Source organism: Hibiscus syriacus, unplaced genomic scaffold, assembly GCF_006381635.1.
Source record: "Hibiscus syriacus cultivar Baekdansim isolate YM2019G1 unplaced genomic scaffold, ASM638163v2 tig00117034_pilon, whole genome shotgun sequence".
In the NCBI taxonomy this organism is placed as follows: domain Eukaryota; kingdom Viridiplantae; phylum Streptophyta; class Magnoliopsida; order Malvales; family Malvaceae; genus Hibiscus; species Hibiscus syriacus.
In genome coordinates this window covers 3683259-3706454 of record NW_024063533.1, presented here as the reverse complement: position 1 = coordinate 3706454, position 23196 = coordinate 3683259, and the positions used below count along the sequence as shown (strand labels likewise).

The 23196-nt window shown below is 33.3% G+C and overlaps 3 protein-coding genes and 1 non-coding gene across 4 annotated transcripts; 3 read left to right on the top strand and 1 right to left on the bottom strand.

The window, feature by feature from the left end:
- Positions 1 to 1472: 1472 nt before the first annotated feature.
- LOC120196733 (ubiquitin-conjugating enzyme E2-17 kDa-like) lies at positions 1473 to 19400 on the top strand. Its single transcript, XM_039198466.1, has 7 exons — positions 1473 to 1584; positions 1660 to 1787; positions 1864 to 2142; positions 6217 to 6221; positions 7026 to 7033; positions 13161 to 13165; positions 19389 to 19400. The coding sequence occupies exons 1-3, from the start codon at positions 1515 to 1517 to the stop codon at positions 2110 to 2112; spliced, it is 447 nt and encodes a 148-aa protein (XP_039054397.1). The 5' UTR covers positions 1473 to 1514; the 3' UTR covers positions 2113 to 2142; positions 6217 to 6221; positions 7026 to 7033; positions 13161 to 13165; positions 19389 to 19400.
- On the top strand, positions 3149 to 19375 carry LOC120196732 (SKP1-like protein 1B). Its single transcript, XM_039198465.1, has 3 exons — positions 3149 to 3505; positions 4285 to 4476; positions 19279 to 19375. Exons 1-2 carry the CDS (start codon positions 3215 to 3217, stop codon positions 4456 to 4458), a joined length of 465 nt encoding a protein of 154 aa, XP_039054396.1. The 5' UTR covers positions 3149 to 3214; the 3' UTR covers positions 4459 to 4476; positions 19279 to 19375.
- TRNAE-UUC lies at positions 19390 to 19461 on the bottom strand. Its single transcript has one exon. It is a non-coding gene; the product is annotated as a tRNA-Glu (tRNA).
- A 1467-nt stretch (positions 19462 to 20928) lies between these two features.
- LOC120196427 (aquaporin PIP2-7-like) lies at positions 20929 to 22230 on the top strand. The gene is made up of 4 exons (XM_039198237.1): positions 20929 to 21287; positions 21384 to 21679; positions 21761 to 21901; positions 21999 to 22230. The coding sequence occupies exons 1-4, from the start codon at positions 21014 to 21016 to the stop codon at positions 22116 to 22118; spliced, it is 831 nt and encodes a 276-aa protein (XP_039054168.1). The 5' UTR covers positions 20929 to 21013; the 3' UTR covers positions 22119 to 22230.
- Positions 22231 to 23196: the final 966 nt, after the last annotated feature.

The following is a 23196-nucleotide window of genomic DNA, read 5'->3' as shown; positions in this document are numbered from 1 at the left end:
TATATATATATATATTAATAACACAAATTTTTTGTACATGGTGGGCATAAATAAAATTTCAGGGTGCACACAATCGATAAAATAAGTAATTAATCAAATAAAATTCAAATTTTAGTGTCCACCCTAAACAAAGCATACATCTGCGACCGCCCCGTGTATCTTTATTATATGACTCACGAGTAGTAATTTGTGTTGTTTATAGTAAAGTTTACTGTGGTAAGAAGAGAGATTATTCTTATAAGACATAAGTCTAAGCCTTAAGTCTATTATTTTAAGAATTCATGATTGATACCCAACTTAATTTTCTAAGTTTCATATGGTCAAATGAAGCTATAGAAAGACTCATAGTGTAAATTCTTACCTATCTCAATGGTGAACATGCACAAGATTGTGATTTTGTTCTTAATGAATTCATATCTTAAGATTTAGATGGTCCTAGAAAAACGGAGATGAATTCACCAATGTGAAAATGATGAGTTCTTTACTCTTATTGAGTTCATATCCAAGAAATTGAATATTCCTAGTGAGAATGACTTGATGAACTCACTAATAGGAGGTTGAATTTTATACACTTAATGAATTGGTATCTTACAAGTTGTGTGGTTTCTTTAAGAACTTGATAAGTTCACTTTTAAATTTAGAGGAAACATTTACGAAAACTCTTTTAATTATTTTAAAGTTATGATTCAGATGATTTATATTAATACAAATTTGATGAAATTACCATATGTAAGTGTAAAGAATTAACCACATTCTATAGAAGACATTGGATAGCCTTTCTAGAACACTTTACCAACATCTTGAGGTGTATTGCCTAAATTTTAAAACCAATGCAAAATTCAATCGCATGAAGATGTTATGAGTTTACTCCTTCTAACAAATGTTATATTTATTCACATGTTAAGATAATAAGTATTCTTACGTATTAGTTTTAGATATATTCGCTAATACTTAAGTGCTAATTTCATTGTTTCTATCCTCGCATTTTATTTCAAAATCCTCTTGTCTCGTTCTTAGTTCGAGCAAAAGTTGGAATGTGAAATCAGTATTAGGTGGGGTGTGGGCGTGGCAATAGTGAGTACGATATATTCTTTGATGTTTTTGGCGTGATGGGACTCATCTATTTTCCAAGTGCTCAGTTGCATATGGGATCTTATTCATCGTCAAACTAGATGCCTTTACTTTGCATTTTAAAATTTGAATTCAATGATCAACCTTCTCCAAGATAACTCGCTTAAGATTTCAAAGCATAAAAAAGGATTTGAATTGACCTTCCAAGACCATTAAATTACAAGTAAACAGGCATTGTGTGGTTACTTTATAAAAAAAAGATGGGATATGGCAAAAATGGACGGTTCACAGTTGACAACTTTTTGTTGGAACTTATACCCCAATTTGCATGCATGCATCCACACCTCCCATTCACCAAAGTTATTCACCTCCTCACTATATAAACGATTGTTGTAATCATTACAGCATTAAAGATAATTCTAAGTGAAGAAGCTCTTGTTCTTATGGCATCAACGAGAATTCTCAAGGAGCTCAGGGAATTGCAGAGAGACCCTCCAACTTCATGCAGTGCAGGTAAATATACAGGAGCAGCAGCAAAAACTGATATTTAGGGTTTAACTTGATCGTCTATTTTGTGGTGAAATTCAGGTCCGGTGGCAGAAGACATGTTCCAATGGCAAGCCACAATACTTGGGCCAAGTGAAAGCCCCTACTGCGGTGGGGTTTTCATCGTGAGCACCCACTTCCCTCCGGACTACCCTTTCAAGCCTCCCAAGGTAAACCCTAAGGTTTAATTATGATTTAGTCCCTCTACTTTTGGTAATGTTGATAACATTAAGAAACGACGGGCAGGTTGCGTTTAAAACCAGAGTGTTCCACCCAAACATAAACAGCAATGGGAATATCTGTTTAGATATTCTTAAGGAGCAATGGAGTTCTGCACTCACCATTTCCAAGGTCTTACTTTCGGTATGCTCACTGCTGACGGACCCTAATCCTGATGATCCACTTGTCCCTGAGATTGCTCATATGTACAAGACTGACGCACTCAAGTACGAGACGATAGCTCGTAGCTGGACTCACAAGTATGCCATGGGTTGACTCACTCAACACCCTCCCATGTTTAATTTTGTACCCTCAATCTAAATAAATGAATCACTCTGTTTCTGCTACACCGTCGCTCTGATTGGTTTTAGAAATTGTAGATTCATTTATTTGTTTCAAATTTTAAGTTTAAATTATTGATTTTTATGATCAAATTCGAATTAATTGGATTGAATTTATACGTCGGCGTTAAAATTAATAAATATACTCTCAACAATAAATTTATTGGAAGAAAAACATAAAAGTAGAAGACAGAAAGAAGAAACTTTGGTGATAGCGTGGAATCAAAGCAGAATAATAAGAGAAGGATTGATGGAAAGGCAAGAAGGTGAATCATAGATATAGCGATTCACTTAACATAACATTTGGGTACATGATTAGAGTTATTAAATCGAAATGTTATTTTTAAATTTAAATTTCAAATTAGGGTAAAAAATATAAATATAACACTAGGAAAATTTGATAAATTTAGATACTAAATTATATATTAAGTCTTGTAGTAATGGTTGACAGAAAAATAGATTTTTTAATATTTTATTATTATTTTAAAATTTACCTATTTCATTTCATAAAATATGACTATATAAAAATTAATATTTTAGAATCTATCTTTTATTTGAGTTTATTTGGTTAGGTTTTCAACATCTCCTTATATAATCATTTTATGATCTTAAATGACTAATCTATTGTATTAATGATCGTAATTGTAAACTTTCATTATAATTTAGATATTAATAATATTTCTATATTTAATAATTAATTTATAATTTTCTATAATCAAAGGATTAAAAACAATCTCAGGAGACTATTTTGGTGTATTAAATGGGAATGGATGGGGGAATCCCAAGTTTGAGTTTGATTATTCTTCCCATCCGCAACAACACGCGTCAGCAATTAATTGGTTCTAAGTGGGTATTATACGATGAGGTTGCATCGTTCGTCAAGATAACCCATCCTCTATTTAAGAAATAGATTCTTTCTAAATTGTAAATTCATCCTATAGAAGAAAAAGTCTACCTTTTTTTGTAATTTGTCCCAAAAAAACCCTGATTAGTTCAATCTCTTGCTTTCAATCTGTTGAAGAATTGATTTCAAAAAGATGTCAGGGAGAAAGATTACTTTGAAGAGCTCGGACGGTGAATCCTTCGAGGTCGATGAAGTGGTGGCTTTGGAATCTCAGACCATCAAGCATATGATCGAAGACGACTGCGCCGATAACGGAATCCCCTTGCCCAACGTCACCAGTAAGATTCTCGCCAAGGTTATTGAGTACTGCAAAAAGCACGTCGACACTCCTAAGACCGACGATCGATCAGCCGATGAAGACCTTAAGACTTGGGACGCTGACTTCGTCAAGGTCGATCAATCTACTCTCTTCGATCTCATTCTGGTTAGTCTCTCTCTCTCTCTCTCTGTTGATGTTTCAATTATCTGTAACTTTTTTATCGATGGCTAGCTAGGCCGCTAGGGTTTTGGAATAGGGGATATAGGAGGAACAAAATAAATACAATTTGAACTTTTAGTTGTTTTTGGGTATATGGTAATTGTGATGCGAATGGGCTTTCCGCGTAATTGGGCATCTTCTTTATTGTGTTCAAATCGTTTGCTTTTAGTGATCTATGCTTCGATGAACACGCAATCGTGTACAAGTCGTAGAGTTTTCCGAAATTTGAAGAAACTATTGTAGATTGTAGTGTATCTTGTTTTTAAAAGGATCTATACAAATATGCTGTGGCACTTCTTATGTATAACTCAAAATTCCCTGATTTTGTTTGATTCTCTCTTCGTTTAGTGATGAAACTGTTATTGTAGAATCAGAAGCCTAACTTGTGTGATTAGATGGCCTAGTTTGCTTCTTTACTAATGCCTTGTGTAAGTTGTAACCATAAGCAAAAAAAAAAGCATCAGAATCATGAAATTCGGTACCTTCTTATCAGTGATTGTTTTGAGATTGTTCATATAACTGCAATTTAACAATAAGAACACTAAATCTATAACTAATTGGTACTCTGTGCGAGTTGCAGTTTGGGTAAGGCCTACTTGTTGCAGTTTAGGTAAGGCCTACTTGTTACTCAGCGGAATTACTGTTGCAGATGAACAATAATTCTCTCTTTTTCATTAGGTTTTGTTGAAAACATCCTCTCTCTTTTTTTTACTGTGATCTTGCAGGCAGCAAACTATTTGAACATCAAAGGCTTGCTGGATCTTACTTGTCAAACCGTTGCAGACATGATAAAGGGAAAGACACCTGAAGAGATCAGGAAGACATTTAACATCAAGAATGACTTCACCCCTGAGGAGGAAGAGGAAGTTCGCCGTGAGAATCAGTGGGCATTTGAATGAAGTATTCCCTATTCGGATGTCATATTACATGTATTTAATTGCTATGGCTTTCCTTCTTTCGCTGTTTTCATTGCTACTTTTAGATTTTCTGAGCTCTTTAAGTGACTTGTATGTTCATACAGTACAATTTCACCAGAAGTATGTTTAGTATCAAATGATTTCATTATATCCGTTCCTTAAATATTTGGTTTTTGAGGTGAATACTTCTGAAATGAGCCGAGCAGAGAATCAGATATCCTCACCAGGCATGTCCCAAATGATTTGCAGCACTGTACTAGCTTTTAAAATGAATCTTCTAAAATATTTTATAATAAAGATTAATTTATGAAATTTGAAATTATGAGAGATTTACGAGGTAATTTTACTAAAATTTATTAAGGATAACGTTTAAAGATGTTAAAATTTTCGTTTACAACTTTCTCTATTATTTTTCTAAGAACCAAACAGAAAGTTTATTTTTTTTAAATGAAAATGTTGTTAGAGCATAAATATTATACATAATCAAGTTTAAATGACATTAATATTTGTCTGAGTTTAAGTGACATTTATATGTGGAGTCTCTAAATTTTAGTCATTTAACGGTTTGCATGCCACACTTGGTATTGGAGGGCCTGATCCTCACTCTGTAGTGAAAAATAAATATGCAAGCAATGACAATATTATTGAAGATACGATAATCAAACAACGAATAAGTTAGAATGAACTTAAAGGGATTTGTTAAATGAATTTGAAACGAACAAAAACAAGTTTTATTTGCCATTTGATTTCAGTAAATAAATTGTGCATTTGTCTCATGAACTGTACTTCTTCTATAACATGGTAAAAACAAATCTCTGCTATGGAACTTATCATCTCTAAAAATAAAGTATCAATAAAAATATAAAGAAAATATTTAAATTATAATGAAAGTTGAGATTTTGATGAGGTAAGTGCCTCTGACCACGCTTTTCCAGTCTATTCCTAGATCTGTAACCCCTCAGACTGATACGGGTAACTCGATCCGATCTAGAGTGTCACATTAAGGTCACCGGAGCAACCCACTGTAAAAATAGCGGAAAATTTAAAACTTTTATTAAAACATGTAACTTATAAAATAATTTATCGGTATGCATAAATAAAACAGATTTTTAGACTCGTATATAAAACAAAATACAATTACATGCCCCATAATAACATGTATCGTACTCTGTAAACAGCACCGGAAGAACTCCCTTACTGAAGTCGATAGCTGCACTGGTACAATTCTTTTAACCTGAAAAGGTGAGTAATAGAGTGAGCTTTGGAAAGCTCAGTAATACAGAACTACCAGATGATGCTGAAGAACGTGCAGATACAAATAAACATATATTTCCTTATTGGTTTCGAACATCTACTAAGCGAATATCCTAATGATATTTCAGGTAGTAACAGATAATATTTCGGATGGAAATATTTCGGATGTCTAGGTTCAGGAAATCAGGATAGACTATCTAGTGTGTTCCCGTAAAACCAATAAAAAGATACAGATCTTTTAAAACATATATATATATATATATATATACCCCCATCCTTTCACAATCTGTTTGTGTAGGTTCCCCAGAACCATACACCCAACCTACACAACCTGTAAGGCCCTGAGCACAAAGCCAAGGAACCTGCAGAAATACTTCCTTCAACAATACCCCCAATTAAAACATTTTTCCGTCGGTAAACGGAGATATCAGAAATCAAAACAGAATTCATAACAGAATTAATATCAGAAATCAGAACTGAATTCAGGTCATGTATCATAAAAAGAATTCAAGTCAGAAATCAGATAAAATATTTATGTGATTATTATGGATATTATTCAGAGGTACAGGATAATCTTAACAGGCAAAGACATACGGATCTTCAGTATACTGATAGAATGTCGGAATTTAGAATCACTATAGGAAGAGTTTAATAACTGACAGATTCATCAGTTATTCAGAATATGACTTGAACTGATAAAGAAGAAATGAAGGTTCAAGATATTTACATTGTTGAGTTAATCGATTGACGGAATCGGCCAAGAGGGAGGTGAATTGGCAATTAAAATTTTGGTAGAAGCTTTTGCAGAAAATTGAAAGTAATTGCACAACGATTTAGAGTGGTTCGACTTTCTCAACCAAAGTCTACGTCCACTATCTTAGCTATCCACACTAAGGATTTTCCAACAAATTCACTAATTTGTTCTTTCTTTTGAGGACAAAGAGTAACCTTACAACTCCCTCAAGAATTATACCCTAAATTCTTGAGCACACTCTTTTTCAAAGAGAAATACACAAATTTGCAAACTTACGAGGAAAACCTCACAAGGTAAGATGTTTGCACAATTCTAGAACAGGAAAAGAACACTCAAAAATAATTACAAATGAGCACAAATGGTGTTCTTGAAAGCAAAATGAATATTGAAAGGAAAATTGGCTTGATTTGCACAAACTTGGTGTTTGATGCTTTCTCTCTTGTTTCTCTATGATTTCTTATTGATCAAAGGCTTCAGAACTTGTTTAAATACTCCCTCAATTGATTCTGAACGTTGGGAATGATTAGTAGAGTCAATGGAGCCGTTTAAGTGTGAAAACTATTAATACAACAGCTTGGAGCGTGGGGGAAATCGGTACCCCTCATGGGGAATCGGTTCCCTAAGTGTAAAATTCAAATATTTCGACCGTTAAACAGGGGGAATCGATACCCCCTAGGGGGAATCGGTTCCCTCCGAGCATACTGGAATTCTCGAAGCCAAACCATTCAAGGGGGAATCGGTACCCCCTTGGGGGGAATCGGTTCCCTCTGAGCAATCTGGAATTTTTGGCTTTGAGATGGTTCGAAGTACTTTGTAAAATTATTTTGAAATTGTTTTAAGATTAAAACTTAATTTTACACTTGAGTAAGGATTAAAAATGACTTTTGAAAGATTTAGAGTAATGTTTTGATATTCGAATAATTATATCGAATATACTTAAAAAATCATTCAGAAAATCTTAAAATTCATTTAACTTAATTTGTTATATCGAAATATCAAAATGTTTTCAACAATCTCCCCCTTTTTGATATAACAAAACATTTTAGTAATTTTAAGATTTTGAAATCAAAAATGACGTTTTTGAAAAATTACTCCCCCTTACTTTAACACTTCTCCCATTTAAAACATTTAACACTTCTCCCCTTTTTTGTTAAATCAAAAAGACTCGTAAAAGATTTTAAACAAGGTTTTTGAAATAATTTAGCCAATTGAATATATATAGTTTAAGCTGTTAAGATCACAATCAAGAGAAACGTTAGCCATTAGTTTCATAATTCAATATTCATAAACAATGTGAAATGGCAAAAATTGGTCATAATGCAACTAATATGTAAATGATGCAAAAATAAACATTAAGCTCAAAATGAAAGTGAAAATCAAACCAAATATATAAACATGTAAGTTCAAATATCCAATTATCCAAAAAAAACACCCAAAATAAAACAATCCATGAACATCAAAATGTTTCACAATTAAAAGTTCTGAGTTCGGGACGATAAACACATTGACCCAATGACCGAGTTTGATAAACAAATTACTAAGGAGACAACCATAAACCAATGTTTCTATATTCTTGGAAGGAACAATATTTATGGAAACTCACTAAAGATGATATGTGGCAGATTAATCTTCTTTTTATGTTGGATACAATATATTCACCATATATCTATGTTCCTAAGGGAGGAGTACCTACCTCCGGATGGTCTAAACCACCAAGAGATCAAATAATGAAGGAATCTATCACGATGAGTTCTTAGGGTACTCTCATTATCCTTAGACTTATAGGGTGAATCCACAGTCTCTTTTTCATTAAACCTGAGTTATCTAGTCCAAAATGGGTAGCGATTATGCCGGAGTCAATAAAAATGAATTGTCCTAAAAGATAGGATCGAATTCCTATAGTTTCAGATCGGCGCTCGTTTTGGACACATACCACATTGGAATAGAAAAATGTGGACTAATTGATGATAAACCAAAGGTTTGAGTTTAAAGAGTTTATCAAACTTCTAGGATTTAAGAGTAGGAAGATATTGGAAGTTCATATCTTCTATAGCTTGGATCGAAGGGATACGTTCTTCCCGGATTTTGTATGACTCAAAACAAGTATGGTACATACGGTATAGATCTTGTCCACAACCAGGTACGTTGAAACAAGAGTTCATAATGGTCATATTTGGGTTATTTGGATTGGGTGGAGGAATAAGAGGTCGATTTTGACTTGAGCTACTAGACAATGTCCTAGGTCATTTAGGATTTGACATGGTTTAAGAATCAGAATAGAATATGTAACCTGCAAATTTAAACACATGTATGCAATATAATCAAATCCAAAACTCAAATGAGTCCTCAATATTTCAAGGTTCTCTAAACCTAATCCTAAAGGGCAATGTATTGAAAAATTATTTGGAAAATAATGTTTGAAAATCATAATACGCATAGTTTTTATGAAAACAACATAATTGAATCCAAAACATCAATTAAAGCAATAATTCTCGATTTTTTTTTATTTCGAAATTAAAAGATAATTTTGAAAAATTGAGTGTTTTTTACGAAATTGGTTGTAAAATCATCATATAACCAATGCCCGATGTAATGTTCATCTTAGAACTAATCAAAACTAGTCCTAAGTTCAAAAATCAATGAAATAAAGGATTTTGAAATATTACCTTGAAAATTTGGATTTTATGAGAATGTGATGTTGTTTGCAAGGATTAGAAGTTGAAGAAAGATCTAATTTCGACTTGTATTTGATGATTTTGGCAAAAATGGAGATTTAGAGAGAAAGAGAGGATGAACAACATTTAAGATAGAAGAGAGGGTTTTAAGAGAAAAGGTTTTGTTTAATAACCAAAACTCATGGGGGTATTGATTCCCTAAATGAGGGAATCAGTTCCCATTCAAAGGGGGAATCGATTCCCCTTTAAGGGGGTATCGATTCCCTCTGCCCTATAATTCAAAAATCTGTATTTTAAACACTCAAAATGCTAAATTAATCTTTTCTAGTGGTATTGGCAACTCATATATAAAAAATTAATCACGTTCAAACAATCAAATTAATCTTTAAACTATATTTGAACATAAAGTTAATTTTCATCAAGAATCATAAACTTCCCCTAACTAATAGCAATGAATGCAATCAAAAATTACTATTCTAAGCATTTTTCATTTAGTCTTAAAAGTGCTAAAATTATTTTAAACACTAAGTGAAGATAGGTTGGTTAAACCTAATTCTCTCCTAAGTGTCCAAAATCTTTCCTTGTCTAAAGGTTTTGTAAAGATATCCGCTAATTGGTGCAAAGTATCAACAAATTCTATAACTACATCTTCCTTAGTGACATGGTCTCTAATGAAGTGATGTCTTATTTCAATGTGCTTAGTTCTAGAGTGTTGGATGGGATTTTTAGTGAGACAAATAGCACTAGTATTGTCACACTTGATAGGAATGGTACCTACTTCAATTCCATAATCAAAAAGTTGTTGTTTCATCCATAAAACTTGTGCACAACAACTACCAGCTGAAATGTATTCGGCTTCAGTGGTAGATAATGTAACACAATTTTGTTTCTTTAAAAACCAAGAAATCAGCATATTTCCAAGGAATTGGCAAGTACCGGAGGTGTTTTTCCTATCTAATTTGCATCCTCCATAATCCGCATCAGAAAAGGCATGCAAGCTAAAGCTAGAGTCTCTAGGATACCAAAGTCCTAAACTAGGAGTGTCCTTAAGGTATCTAAAGATTCTCTTAACAGCTAGTAAATGTGATTCCTTAGGGCATGATTGAAATCTAGCACATAAGCAAACACTAAACATAATATCCGGTCTACTTGCAGTTAGATAAAGTAGAGATCCAATCATTGACCTATATAATTTAACATTTATACATTTACCTCCTTCATCTAAGTCAAGTTTTGTTGAAGAGCTCATTGAAGTGTCATGAGGTTTTCCATTTTCCAGTCCAAACTTCTTGAGCATATCTTTGACGTACTTAGCTTGATTGATGAAGATGTCATCTTTTCTTTGCTTAATTTGGAGTCCTAAGAAAAATGAGAGCTCCCCCATCATGCTCATCTCAAACTCACTTTGAATTAGCTTAGAAAATTCTTGGCAAAGAACATCATTAGTAGAACCAAATATTATATCATCAACATAAATTTGAACTACTAATAAATCTTTACCTTTATGCTTTAAAAACAATGTAGTGTCAACCTTCCCTTTTGAAAAACCTTTTTCAATTAAAAAATTTGACAATCTTTCATACCAAGCTCTAGGAGCTTGTTTTAAACCATAAAGAGCTTTTGTCAATTTAAGAACATGATCCGGAAATTTTGAATCTTCAAAACCTGGAGGTTGTTCCACATACACTTCTTCCTTTATAAAACCATTTAAAAATGCACTTTTAACATCCATTTGATATAATTTAAATTCATGAAAACATGCAAATGCTAGTAACATTCTAATTGCTTCCATCCTAGCTACGGGAGCGTATGTTTCATCATAGTCTATGCCCTCTTCTTGAGTATACCCTTGAGCAACAAGTCTAGCCTTGTTTCTCACTATATTACCACTCTCATCAAGCTTATTCCTAAATACCCATCTAGTACCTACAGTAGATTTATTACTAGGCCTTTCAACTAATGTCCATACTTTACTTCTCTCAAATTGATTTAACTCTTCTTGCATAGACATAATCCAATGTTCATCATTTAATGCTTCTTTAATATTCTTAGGCTCTATGCATGAGATAAGTGCAACATAATTACAAATATTTCTAAGAGAAGATCGAGTTGTTACCCCTTTGGATGGATCACCTATAATCTCACCATCCTTGACATAGTTGTACTCTCTTGGATAAGATACTTCCCTTTCTTCAATGGTTGGATTTTCAAGAGGATCATGAGTTTCCTCATTTTTCGTTTCTTCCTTTGATGATGGTTCATCAACGTCATGTCTAACTTCATTTGTATTTATAATACCTACATCATCATTCACACAAGAATCCTTCCTCGGAAGGGGATTATCATCGAAAACAACATGTATAGACTCTTCTACAACTAAAGTTCTTTTATTAAATACTCGATAAGCTTTAGAATTTAAGGAATAACCCAGAAAAATTCCTTCATCACTTTTAGCATCAAATTTGTCAAGGTTTTCTTTATCGTTGTTTAAAACAAAACATTTACATCCAAAAGGATGAAAATAGCTAATGTTAGGCTTTTTATTTTTGAAAAATTCATATGGAGTTTTCTTTAAAATAGGCCTAATCATTACTCGATTTACAACATAACAAGCGGTATTTGTGGCTTCCGCCCAAAAATATTTTGGCAAATTATTTTCACAAAACATGGTTCTAGCCATTTCTTCTAAAGTTCGATTTTTCCTCTCAACAACTACATTTTGTTGAGGGGTTATAGGTGCTGAAAAATTGTGACTAATACCATTAGAATTACAAAACTCAGTAAATCCAAGATTTTCAAATTCAGTGCCATGATCACTCCTAACACTAGTTATAGAGTAACCTTTATCGTTTTAGATTAGTTTTGAAAATGTGATGAATTTTTCTAATGCTTCATCTTTAGTACTTAAGAATAGAACCCAAATATATCTAGAATAGTCATCTACCAAGACAAATGCATATTGTTTTCCACTCAAGCTAGTAGTCCTAGTTGGCCCAAAAATATCTATATGGATCAATTGTAATACTCTACTAGTTGATACGTCATTAATGGATTTAAAAGAAACTCGCTTTTGTTTTCCTTTAGCACAAGCATCACAGATTTTATCATTATCAAATTTAAGCTTAGGCAACCCTCGAACTAAATCACCTTGAGTTAGCCATTACAAAACACTCATACTAGCATGTCATAGTCTCCTATGCCATAACCAACTATCATGCTCATCCTTAGCAACTAAGCACAAAATATTCATATCATTAAAATTTAAATGCATCATGTATATATCCCTATTTTATGACCAACAAGCATAATCGAAAATAGATATAATGTCAATCAATTTTGCAATCATTTAAAATAAAACATTGTATCTTTTATCAAATTTATTTTTCAAAAGATTATGCTTTTAACCCATTCATATATAAAACATTATGCAATGTTGATTATAGAGATTAAGAGCACATGCATAAAGTTTTTGAAAATGTTATGCATTAAAACTTTATAATATTTAAACAAAAATCTATGCATAAACATTAAGAAAAATTTCAAGTCAAAATTTTGCAAAACCAAAGTTCTTGAAAAATCGATATCAATTGTTAAAGAGATATCAATCACATTTAAAAAAAATTTGACCAAAAAATAATATGATGAACTAGACTTTATAAAACATTACAAAAAATTACCATGTTCATCATACAATATTTTTTTAACATACATGAGATAAAACATAATTCAACATTTTAAAACCTCATGCATGCATAAACTAAATGAGCAACCAAATAATAAAAACATTAAGTTTAGAGGTTACCCATTTCCTTTTTATGTGTGGCTAAAGCATCTTGAATATCATCATCTTTATCACCATTGCTCTCACACACCTACAAGAGACATTTAAGTATATTTTGGTATCCAAATTGCTTTGGATCCTTGAACATTAGTTTTAATGCCTCTTGTTCCTTTTGGAACCCATACTTGTCTAATTTTAAATCGTTTTCCTTTCTTTGAAGGACAAGTATGTTCCTTATGACCATGATAATGAAAATGTGAACATATTGTCATTATTGAACTAGATGAATTATTTAGAATGATCTCTTTTTCTCTTGTTAAACATTCAAGTTTATCTTTCAAATTGAAATTTTCTTTTTCGATACTTTTAAATTTCATTTTTGAGAGTTCTAAATCCTTCTTCAAGATTTCATTTTGATTTTCAAAATCCATTTTCATTTCTAGAAGAAGTTTGTTTAATTTGAAAATTTCTTTTTCAAAGTTTTCAGATTTTATTTTTGAAAGCTTTAACTCCTTTCTCAACATTTCATTTTGATTTTCCAAGTCTGTTTTAGCTTTTAAAAGAAGATCATTTTTAGCAATAAATTTAGAAATCAATTTATTGTATTTGGAGTTCATGGTCTCAAACTCCAAAAATAATTTATCATAAGCATCTTGTAACTCATTAAAAGATTTTGAATTTGATATATTTGAGTTAGAAGATACCTTTGGCTTTGTGAGAGCTAATAAAGACATCACTTTTATTGGTTCTTCTTCTTCCTTGTCTCTATAGATCTCCTCAAGCTTATCCCACATTTCCTTGGCACTTGAACAAGAAGAAACTCCTTTATATACATTAGGATCAATTACACAACACAACATGTGCATAGCCTTTGAGTTTTATTGAGTTTCATTCCGTTCTTGAACACTCCACTTCTTTGTCTTCTTAGTATGAGAGGAATATCCTTTCTTGATTATCATCCAAGCTTCCATATCAAATGCTTTGATGAATATCATCATACACCTCTTCCAATGATGATAATTTGTTCCATTGAAGTTTGGAGGCACGTCAATAGATATGGATTCTTCCATGGAGAATGAACCGGAAGTAGACGCCATCTTTATCGATTTAACTCTTCCTGGATCGACTCAAGAGGCGATTAAACCTTCAAATGAGTAAGGCTCTGATGCCAATTGTTGAGTTAATCGATTGACAGAATCGGCCAAGAGGGGGTGAATTGGCAATTAAAATTTTGGTGGAAGCTTTTGCAGAAAATTGAAAGTAATTGCACAGCGATTTAGAGTGGTTCGACTTTCTCAACCAAAGTCTATGTCTACTACCTTAGCTATCCATACTAAGGATTTTCCAACAAATTCACTAATTTGTTCTTTATTTTGAGGAAAAAGAGTAACCTTACAACTCCCTCAAGAATTATACCCCAAATTCTTGAGCACACTCTTTTTCAAAGAGAAATATACAAATTTGCAAACTTACAAGGAAAACCTCACAAGGTAAGATGTTTGCACAATTCTAGAACAAGAAAAGAACACTAAAAAATAATTACAAATGAGCACAAATGGTGTTCTTGAAAGCAAAATGAATATTGAAAGGAAAATTGGCTTGATTTGCACAAACTTGGTGTTTGATGCTTTCTCTCTTGTTTCTCTATGATTTCTTATTGATCAAAGGCTTCAAAACTTGTTTAAATACTCCCTCAATTGATTTTGAATGTTGGGGATGATTAGTGGAGTCAATAGAGTCGTTTAAGTGTGAAAACCATTAATACAACAGCTTAGAGCGTGGGGGAATCGGTACCCCTCATGGGGAATCGGTTCCCTAAGTATAAAATTCAAATATTTCGACCGTTAAACAGGGGGAATTGATACCCCCTGGGGGGAATCAGTTCCCTCCGAGCATACTGGAATTCTCGGAGCCAAACCATTTAGGGGGAATCGGTACCCCCTTGGGGGGGAATCAGTTCCCTCTGAGCAATCTGAAATTTTTGGCTTTGAAATGGTTCGAAATACTTTGTAAAATTATTTTGAAATTGTTTTAAGATTAAAACTTAATTTTACACTTGAGTAAGGATTAAAAATGACTTTTGAAAGATTTAGAGTAATGTTTTGATATTCGAATAATTATATCAAATATACTTAAAAAATCATTCGGAAAATCTTAAAATTCATTTAACTTAATTTGTTATATCAAAATATCAAAAAATTTTCAACATACATTCTATGTTGATTGATTTCATTATCAAACAACTTCAAATGAGTATCTCCCAAAATTAATGCTTGTCGACTGATCAATTCATTGTCCTTACATGGTATTTACACTTTAATACCACAAATTCTAGTCCATATACCATCTTCGAAATCATCGCTGAATAAATCTTCCAATGTCTTTATTTCATTTTCACGCTTCCACTATATCATGAAATGTTGACATACTTGATTTGTAATTCATGATCCATAAGAACATTACATCATGTATGTTCATTAACATTTTTAGACTCATCCAAATCACTTACTTAATCCTTAGTCCTTGAGGTTACTTAATTTATTTAGCAGTCAAGTCCATTCCAGTTACTTCGGGGTTTTCCAGAGTAATTTGTACGTTTCTGAATTTCGGATACATATTGTACTCCTGTTCCGTTCAATTTGGTCTTTATGGTTGATTTGTCTAACGAATATCCCCTTCTTAGTACAAAATGCAATCTAGAATTAAGCTGGGCTGAATACTTCCAAAATTATCATCGAATCAAACTTGAGAAGTCGAACACACATTAAGTAACATCTATGCCGTTCTGGTACTGATATAACGGTAGCATTGGTTGCTCGGCTTAATATGTGATCCATAACTTTTAAGATCAGTGCCACACCTATGTTTATTTGGATTCCTTAATTGATCCAACATCTACTTAGTCTATGTTATAAGGGTATTTTGGTCATTTTGATGCTTAATATTTTTCCATTCATTTCAAAGCTTGAGGATGTTCATTCATTCCTGGGCTTGGTGATATTCTTTAATCATTTCCATTACAAGAGTATTTTGGTCATTTTATAGATCTAGGGTATTTCAATCATTTCCTTCCGTCTGGTCTTATTATTTAATTCAAACTTATCATCTACTTCAGGCCTTTCGACAATTCTGATAAAATAACACCATCGATAAATTATTCTTCATGTGTTTACTCAACTCGGAGATTTCTAGGTTAAATGCTTTCTCAGATGCTACTAACGGAATATCATGAATTTTTCTGCACTAAGTTAAGATCTTAACAATCAAATCCGTACTTAATCGAGTTAAGTACGAATCCTCAAAGTACTTTCTCATTCAGGGTCAACTCAGACTATTTTACCTCTCAAGGGCATTTTCATAATTTCTTAACCAGATAATTTCAATATTAACTCTTAAAAAAAATAATATAATATAGAGATCCAATGATTAATTGCTTTCTTGAACATTCTCTGATCTTGAAATAATTCCCTTAACAGACTTCTAGTATCTTGCACAAACCCTCTTGGGGTTAAAAACTTATTATCCAAATTTTCTAAGCAAACTAGCATTTCTTATACACATCTGTAGTTTTATCAGTTCTATAAGTCTTTTCAGAGTTATTAATCAACTTTCAGGTACAATTCTTATCATTTTACAACATAGGGGTATTTTCATAATTTTACTTAATCGAAATATTCTCATAATTTATCATCCAAGTATCTTTAATGAGATAAATTATAATCTACATATCCATGATTGATTCCTTTATCACTTAATTCCAGAACTTGAAATTTAATTTCAACTGTCCTCCAATTCTTATAATAGTCATCTGAGCCATATTCAGTTACCTATTTTCTACTGTCCTTCAATTCTTATAATAGTCATCTGAGCCATATTCAGTTACCTATTTTCTACCGCATTCATATCGAGTGTAGAACTTCATTAATTACGCATATGAGACCAAACATTTCCATTCATGCATTTACCAATACCAACATGTTCTATAAAGCACAAAGAGGTAGTAATGTATTACCTCGATTTTCCGTGCCATATCGATTAACCATTTAAATTCCATTTGAACGACCTCGATCTTTAATTTAACTTCCAATATTTTCCTCACGATACAAGCCATCAAAATTATTAACTCGTATCCAAATAATTTCCCTCACCATAAAAATAACTTATTAGAATCTAAATAATAATTTAAGGACTCAATTGGTAAAATTGAAAACTAATGTTGCCATCAAAATAGTTAATTACTTAAATTAGAGACTAAATTGATCTTGTAAAAACTATTATGTCATAACTATAACCACTTGGAAACTAAGAGACAACGTAAAGATCTCACCAAACTTGGATGACATACCTTGTGATTTACCCCTTTTTGCATGATATCAATAATTCCCCCACAACCCACGTGCCTTGCTATTCCCATTTACATTTATTTATTATTATTTTCCATTAAAATAGCCAAATGATAAGCACTAAATCAGCTAGGAAAAGAAGAAAGCCGGTGGAGATTCCCAACGACGAGACCAACCCATGCATAGTCGATAAGCGGCGATGGCTTCCCTCCTTGCCTCCCTAGCACGCACAGCCCATGATGTTATTGGCTGTCCAAAGAATGTTGTATCTATGGAATTCTTTCGATGGATCAAACCAAAGGCCATAGCGTTCCTCTCGCCCTCGGTTCGTGCTGCAACCATGGAAGTTGGCAACTTTTAAATCTCTATTTCCCCAACAAAATATTCGATGGAAAGCTCCCCAGGAACCTGCAATGAAAGTGAACGTTGATGCTAGCTTCAAATTAAATACACAATCTGTAGCAATTGGGGTGGTAATAAGAGACATGGATGGCTACATTTTGGGAGCAACTATACTCTTACTCATCATGTTCTTTCCTCTTTTGCCGCAGAAGCTGATGCAACCATTCAGGGACTCTTATTAGCTTCGGACTTGGCGTTTCATCGAATTGTGCCCGAAGTTGACTCCCGATCCATCTCTTCTAAGCTCAATTCTCATTATGGTAATTAAGTTGCCCATGCATTAGCCCACCTTCGGTACTCTATGTCTTCTGACCAGACTTGGGTGAAGGAAGCTCCGGTTCAAATCGTGATCCCTCTTGTGTTTACATCAGATCCTTAAGCCTTATGTCTTGTTCTACAACTCTTAACTTGGAAGTTCCTCTCCATTATTGAAGGCAGTGTGCATCTCAGCTGGACTAGTCTCTCATTTGCTTTTCTAGGTGTTTGATTGGGCACAACACGATTATAATAAAAATAATAGAAATACAAACTGAAAGTATGAAACATAATTGCTACGAGCAAAACAGGTGGCCGACAAACATTAATGGCCTTAGGTGTCCGAAAAGGACATTGGGCCTAACACACCTAACTAATTATCACTACCAGCCAATATATATGTGGCCTTAATAATTGGGTTGTTACAAGATCTGATCATACACACATCGAGCAGAGCTACTAAAGCCACTGATTAAGGATGGGATCCCATGTTTGGTGCCAACGGATGGGAAGATACTGATGACACAATGAAGGATAGCAATGCTGCTCAGGATTCAGCTACAACGAATTAGGAATAGGAAGTAAGTTGGATCCCTTTATATTGCTATTTATCTTTGTAAATTGCTTCTTCTTACTTTGCTCTCCCCCTTGAATTGCATTTCAGAATGGAAAACTGTTCTTGGGATGAGAACAAATACGATTGGTGTTTTCCAAAGCTACTGGAATGAGCATAAAAATATTTCGTTTTTCTCGAGAATTGTGTTGCTAAACTCAATGCATTGAAATCTTTTTGTGCTATATCATTATGCATTGAACCATATCTTGAAAAAGAATGTTTTGCCTGTAAATTACACTAGAATTAATCTAAGGTTTCTCAAGAACTGAAAAAGATTCATGCCGGTTGGGGTCAATTATATTCCATCACCGTGTTGCTTTCTTATAACTTAGAAGCATGCTTGTCCAATCCACTGTACGATGATGTTATGGGACATTTAACTCACTTACCTATTGGATATGCCTGCAACTGATATCCGGATTGCCGTTCGGGTTTGAATCTTTTCGAATGAATCTGATTACAGGAAGCTCAGTTTACGCCTATCGGCCGATCAAGTGATATTAGCTTCTATTGAAACAATTTCGGGTATATATCAACCACTCAAGACAACTCGTTTGCAGTAATTTTGCTTTCTTTGGATGTAATTGTGTAGAAAGTCGTATGTTATTATATATTGGGGATATGTTTAACATTTTTGCAAAAAGCAAATGGTTGTGGCCAAGTAGATAGTTGCTTCACCTACAACTTGATTGGTGTAAGAATAGAGGAAGCAAAAACAGTAGGGCTATGTGGTGATGAAGACGGATACGTAAAACGGTTGATGAGCAAGTTTACCTTAACAAGATGTTGATATATGTTATGTTTGTTCATTAAAGCTTGGAGGAAAAGAAAGTTTCCATTGCCGGGAATTGAACTCGGGTCTCCTGGGTGAAAGCCAGATATCTTAACCACTGGACGACAATGGAATGTTTACTTGTTTTGTATTATAGCTATATTAAATTATAATCATAAGATTCCTTTAGAGAATGACAAAAAGTTTTCTTATATTTTTAATATCAGGACATATATAAGAGTATAAATTTAGTTAGAATGTGTCCTAAACTTTCTTCTGGATCTACTTCATTTCAAAATAAGTTGTTCTTTTTATCAACAATAATCTCTTTACTATAGTAGTTATTAAATAAACGGTCCAAACCCCTTTATTTGAAATTGATAAAATCTAAAACTCTTGTATTTTTTTTTTGTCTCCTCTATTGTTTTCTTTGATACCTAAAAACGAGTACAACTGGTGATGGATTCACTAAGGGTTTACGGTGGAACTTAAATCTAATTTTTTTTAGATAAATATTTATTTTATTGACTGTGCTCACTTTGAAATTTTATTTATGTTCATATTATAAAAAAATTATGAAATTAATATATACGTGTGTTCGACCTTCAAAAAAATATTTTCAGAATCTGATATTTGTATTAGGATGTAGTTTTTCAATTTGATTTGATTTTGAAAAACCAATTATATTATAACTGATATTTTAAACATTGTCATTCATAGTTATTTATATAATTATATATTACTCAAAAAATCACATAACTGTTTTAACGATAGTTCAAAAGCGTGAGTTAAACCAATTCTAGATTTGTTGTTAAGGCTAGGGTTGCAAACGAGTCTAATCGAATTTAAGTATTATTCAGTTTAACTGACTTGAAAACTCACGAGCTTAAAATTATCATGTTTGACTTGAACTCGAAATAAAAAAATAAAATTCAACCCGAGCTCCAAAAAAACTAGAAAACAAAATATTCTCAAACTTAGTTTGATTGAAGTTCAAATTCGAGCTTGAGCTTGAATCTTAAGTACATGAAATTCTTGTACTATATTTTTTTATAGAGAGGACAACATATAAATGTTAATATTATTAATAATTTAATTTGAAAATCTAAAAATTTAATATATTAATTATTCACAAACTTTTTGAATCGGGTATTAAATAATTCGTCTCAATTCGTTAAGAATTTGAATTGAATCATATACATTCGTTTCAAGAATTGATTGAACTTTAACCAATCAATCTTTGAATAGCTTGTACTTTCGCTATGAGGGAAAAAAAGAGAGAAAAAGAATGTTTATTTCGTATTTTTTAAGCTAATAGAATGTTTGAAAAGGCATGGAACAGAATGTGTGGAAGGCATGTTTATGCATACAGACTTATTATAAATTAGAATCAAATGTCAGAGAAGAATCCAAATAAAAAATAAATGTTTTCACATTCGCCCGCTGCATTTTTAGTACCAATAAGTCTTTAACTATGCGATATTAATTGGAACTATCGCTACCTGTAATTTGGATGCAATGCACCGACTCTCGAATACTACTCCCTGCCTTTTATTTATTTATTTTTGCTACATACTCCAACTTCTATTTATTCTCATAGAGACTGCCTCTATATGCCCATAATTACAATTGTTTGAGCCAAAAAAGGAATAAAGTAGTTTTACTTATCACCTGAGTTCGTTCCCATGGAGAAAAATGGAGATGGGGTTCATGGTAAGGATTACGTAGATCCTCCACCATCTCCCTTGTTGGACATGGAGGAGCTTAAGAGCTGGTCGTTTTACAGAGCTGTCCTTGCCGAGTTTGTTGCTACTCTTTTATTCCTTTACGTATTAGTTGCCACTGTTATTGGTTACAAAAGGGAAACCAGTCCCTGTGACGGCGTTGGTCCCCTCGGTATTGCTTGGGCCGTCGGTGGCATGATCTTCGTTCTCGTCTACTGCACCGCCGGAATCTCTGGTAAGTGGTAACCCTAAAAGCATTATGCTAAATGCTAATTAATCATTGTTATGAGCTAATAGGTCAATGTTGGTTACTTTGACATTTGTTAAACAGGTGGTCACATTAATCCGGCGGTAACGTTGGGGTTGTTCGTGGCCCGGAAGGTTTCACTGGTTCGAGCGTTCGCCTACATGGTGGCGCAGTGTTTGGGAGCTATTTTTGGCGTGGGTTTAGCGAAGTCTGTCACGAAGCACTACTACGATACACTAGGTGGCGCTGTAAACGCCGTGGCTCCCGGGAACTCGAAGGGCGCCGCTTTGGGAGCTGAGATCATCGGAACTTTTGTCCTTGTCTACACCGTTTTCTCTGCCACCGATCCCAAAAGAAATGCACGCGATTCCCATGTCCCCGTGAGTATAAATGAAAAGTCACTTAAATGAGTATTAGTGCAGTTTTGCATATGAGTTTCTTCTGATTCGGTGTGGGTTTAGGTGTTGGCTCCGTTGCCAATAGGATTTGCTGTCTTTGTGGTGCACCTTGCCACCATTCCGATCACCGGAACCGGCATTAACCCGGCCAGGAGCCTCGGTGCTGCTGTGATGTACAACAGTGGAAAAGCGTGGGATGATCAGGTAGTACATATATAGCTAATTTGATTTTTCAGCATGGTAGATCAACTTATTCTGCCCATTGTGGATTGAATACTAACTTAAAATTTGGTGAAAATAGTGGATATTTTGGGTTGGCCCTTTCATTGGAGCGGTGGCCGCGGCAGCATATCATGAGTACGCACTGAGAGCTACGGCCATCAAAGCCTTGAAATCTTTCCGCAGCAGCTATTCAAGTTAAACGCCTGCCCCTGCTGTCTATGCTGTTTCTTTTGGACAATTTATGCTCTTTTAGTCTAGTTTTCGTTGTGTCTCGGTGATACATCACTTGTCGTGTGTTGTGATTCTAAGTGGTATTTAGGGATGAATGTACGAAAAATCGTTCTCTTAAAAATTTTAAATTATTATATATTTTAGATGTTTTCTATTAATGATATATTTTTGTGTTTTAAAATTGGAAGGATGAATAGCAGCCGCAGGCTTATGTAATTGCATGGGTGAACATTAATTCACCAAATGTTTGCATGCAAAATAAGTTTGGGTAAATCTATTAAGTGGTGAAAGTGAAAAAATTTCACCGTTTATGAATTTAAATAGTTACTTTTATAAAGTATATACGCATTGTTAATAAATTAATAAAATTTTAAATAAATATTATTTTATAATCAGATCGTACGGTTAAAAAAAATGAACTTTGATAACACAATTTTCTTGCAAATGAAGACCGACCGCATTTAGTGGCTAAAAGCCCCACAGATTCTCCATAATCTACGGATTTTCGTATTTGACGATGTTATATAGCATGAACTTTCTTCTGAAGTCGTCATCGAAATTAGCGGTCCAAATATTTGACCCCACCAATAACATTAAGTCCCGAGTAGAATATACATATTTTATTTAATAAAAGGTAGACAAATTGGACAGCATGTCTCTGGTTCTCCACCATTAGCGGTAACTGATACATCAAGGGAAGAGGCACTTAATTTTCCATGATGTAGGGCGTTGTGCTTAGATCGATATTCATCTGAATTTTATTATTAAAACATAAATAATATACTTTTTTAATATTTATATTTAATTTTCATATATTGTAAAAATCATGTGAGTCATAACAATAAGAAATAATATTCGATAAAATCCAGAAAGCTCTGGTCCAACGTTAATTGAGTGAAGTTCGTATTTTAAATAGATTTAATTAGGTTCATGTATAATAATGAGACTTTTCGCAGATAACCTTGGACATATACAATAATGAGCAACTACAATCTACAAAATATAAATTCATAAGTCAAGGTAGACGTGCAACGCATTTTGGAAGA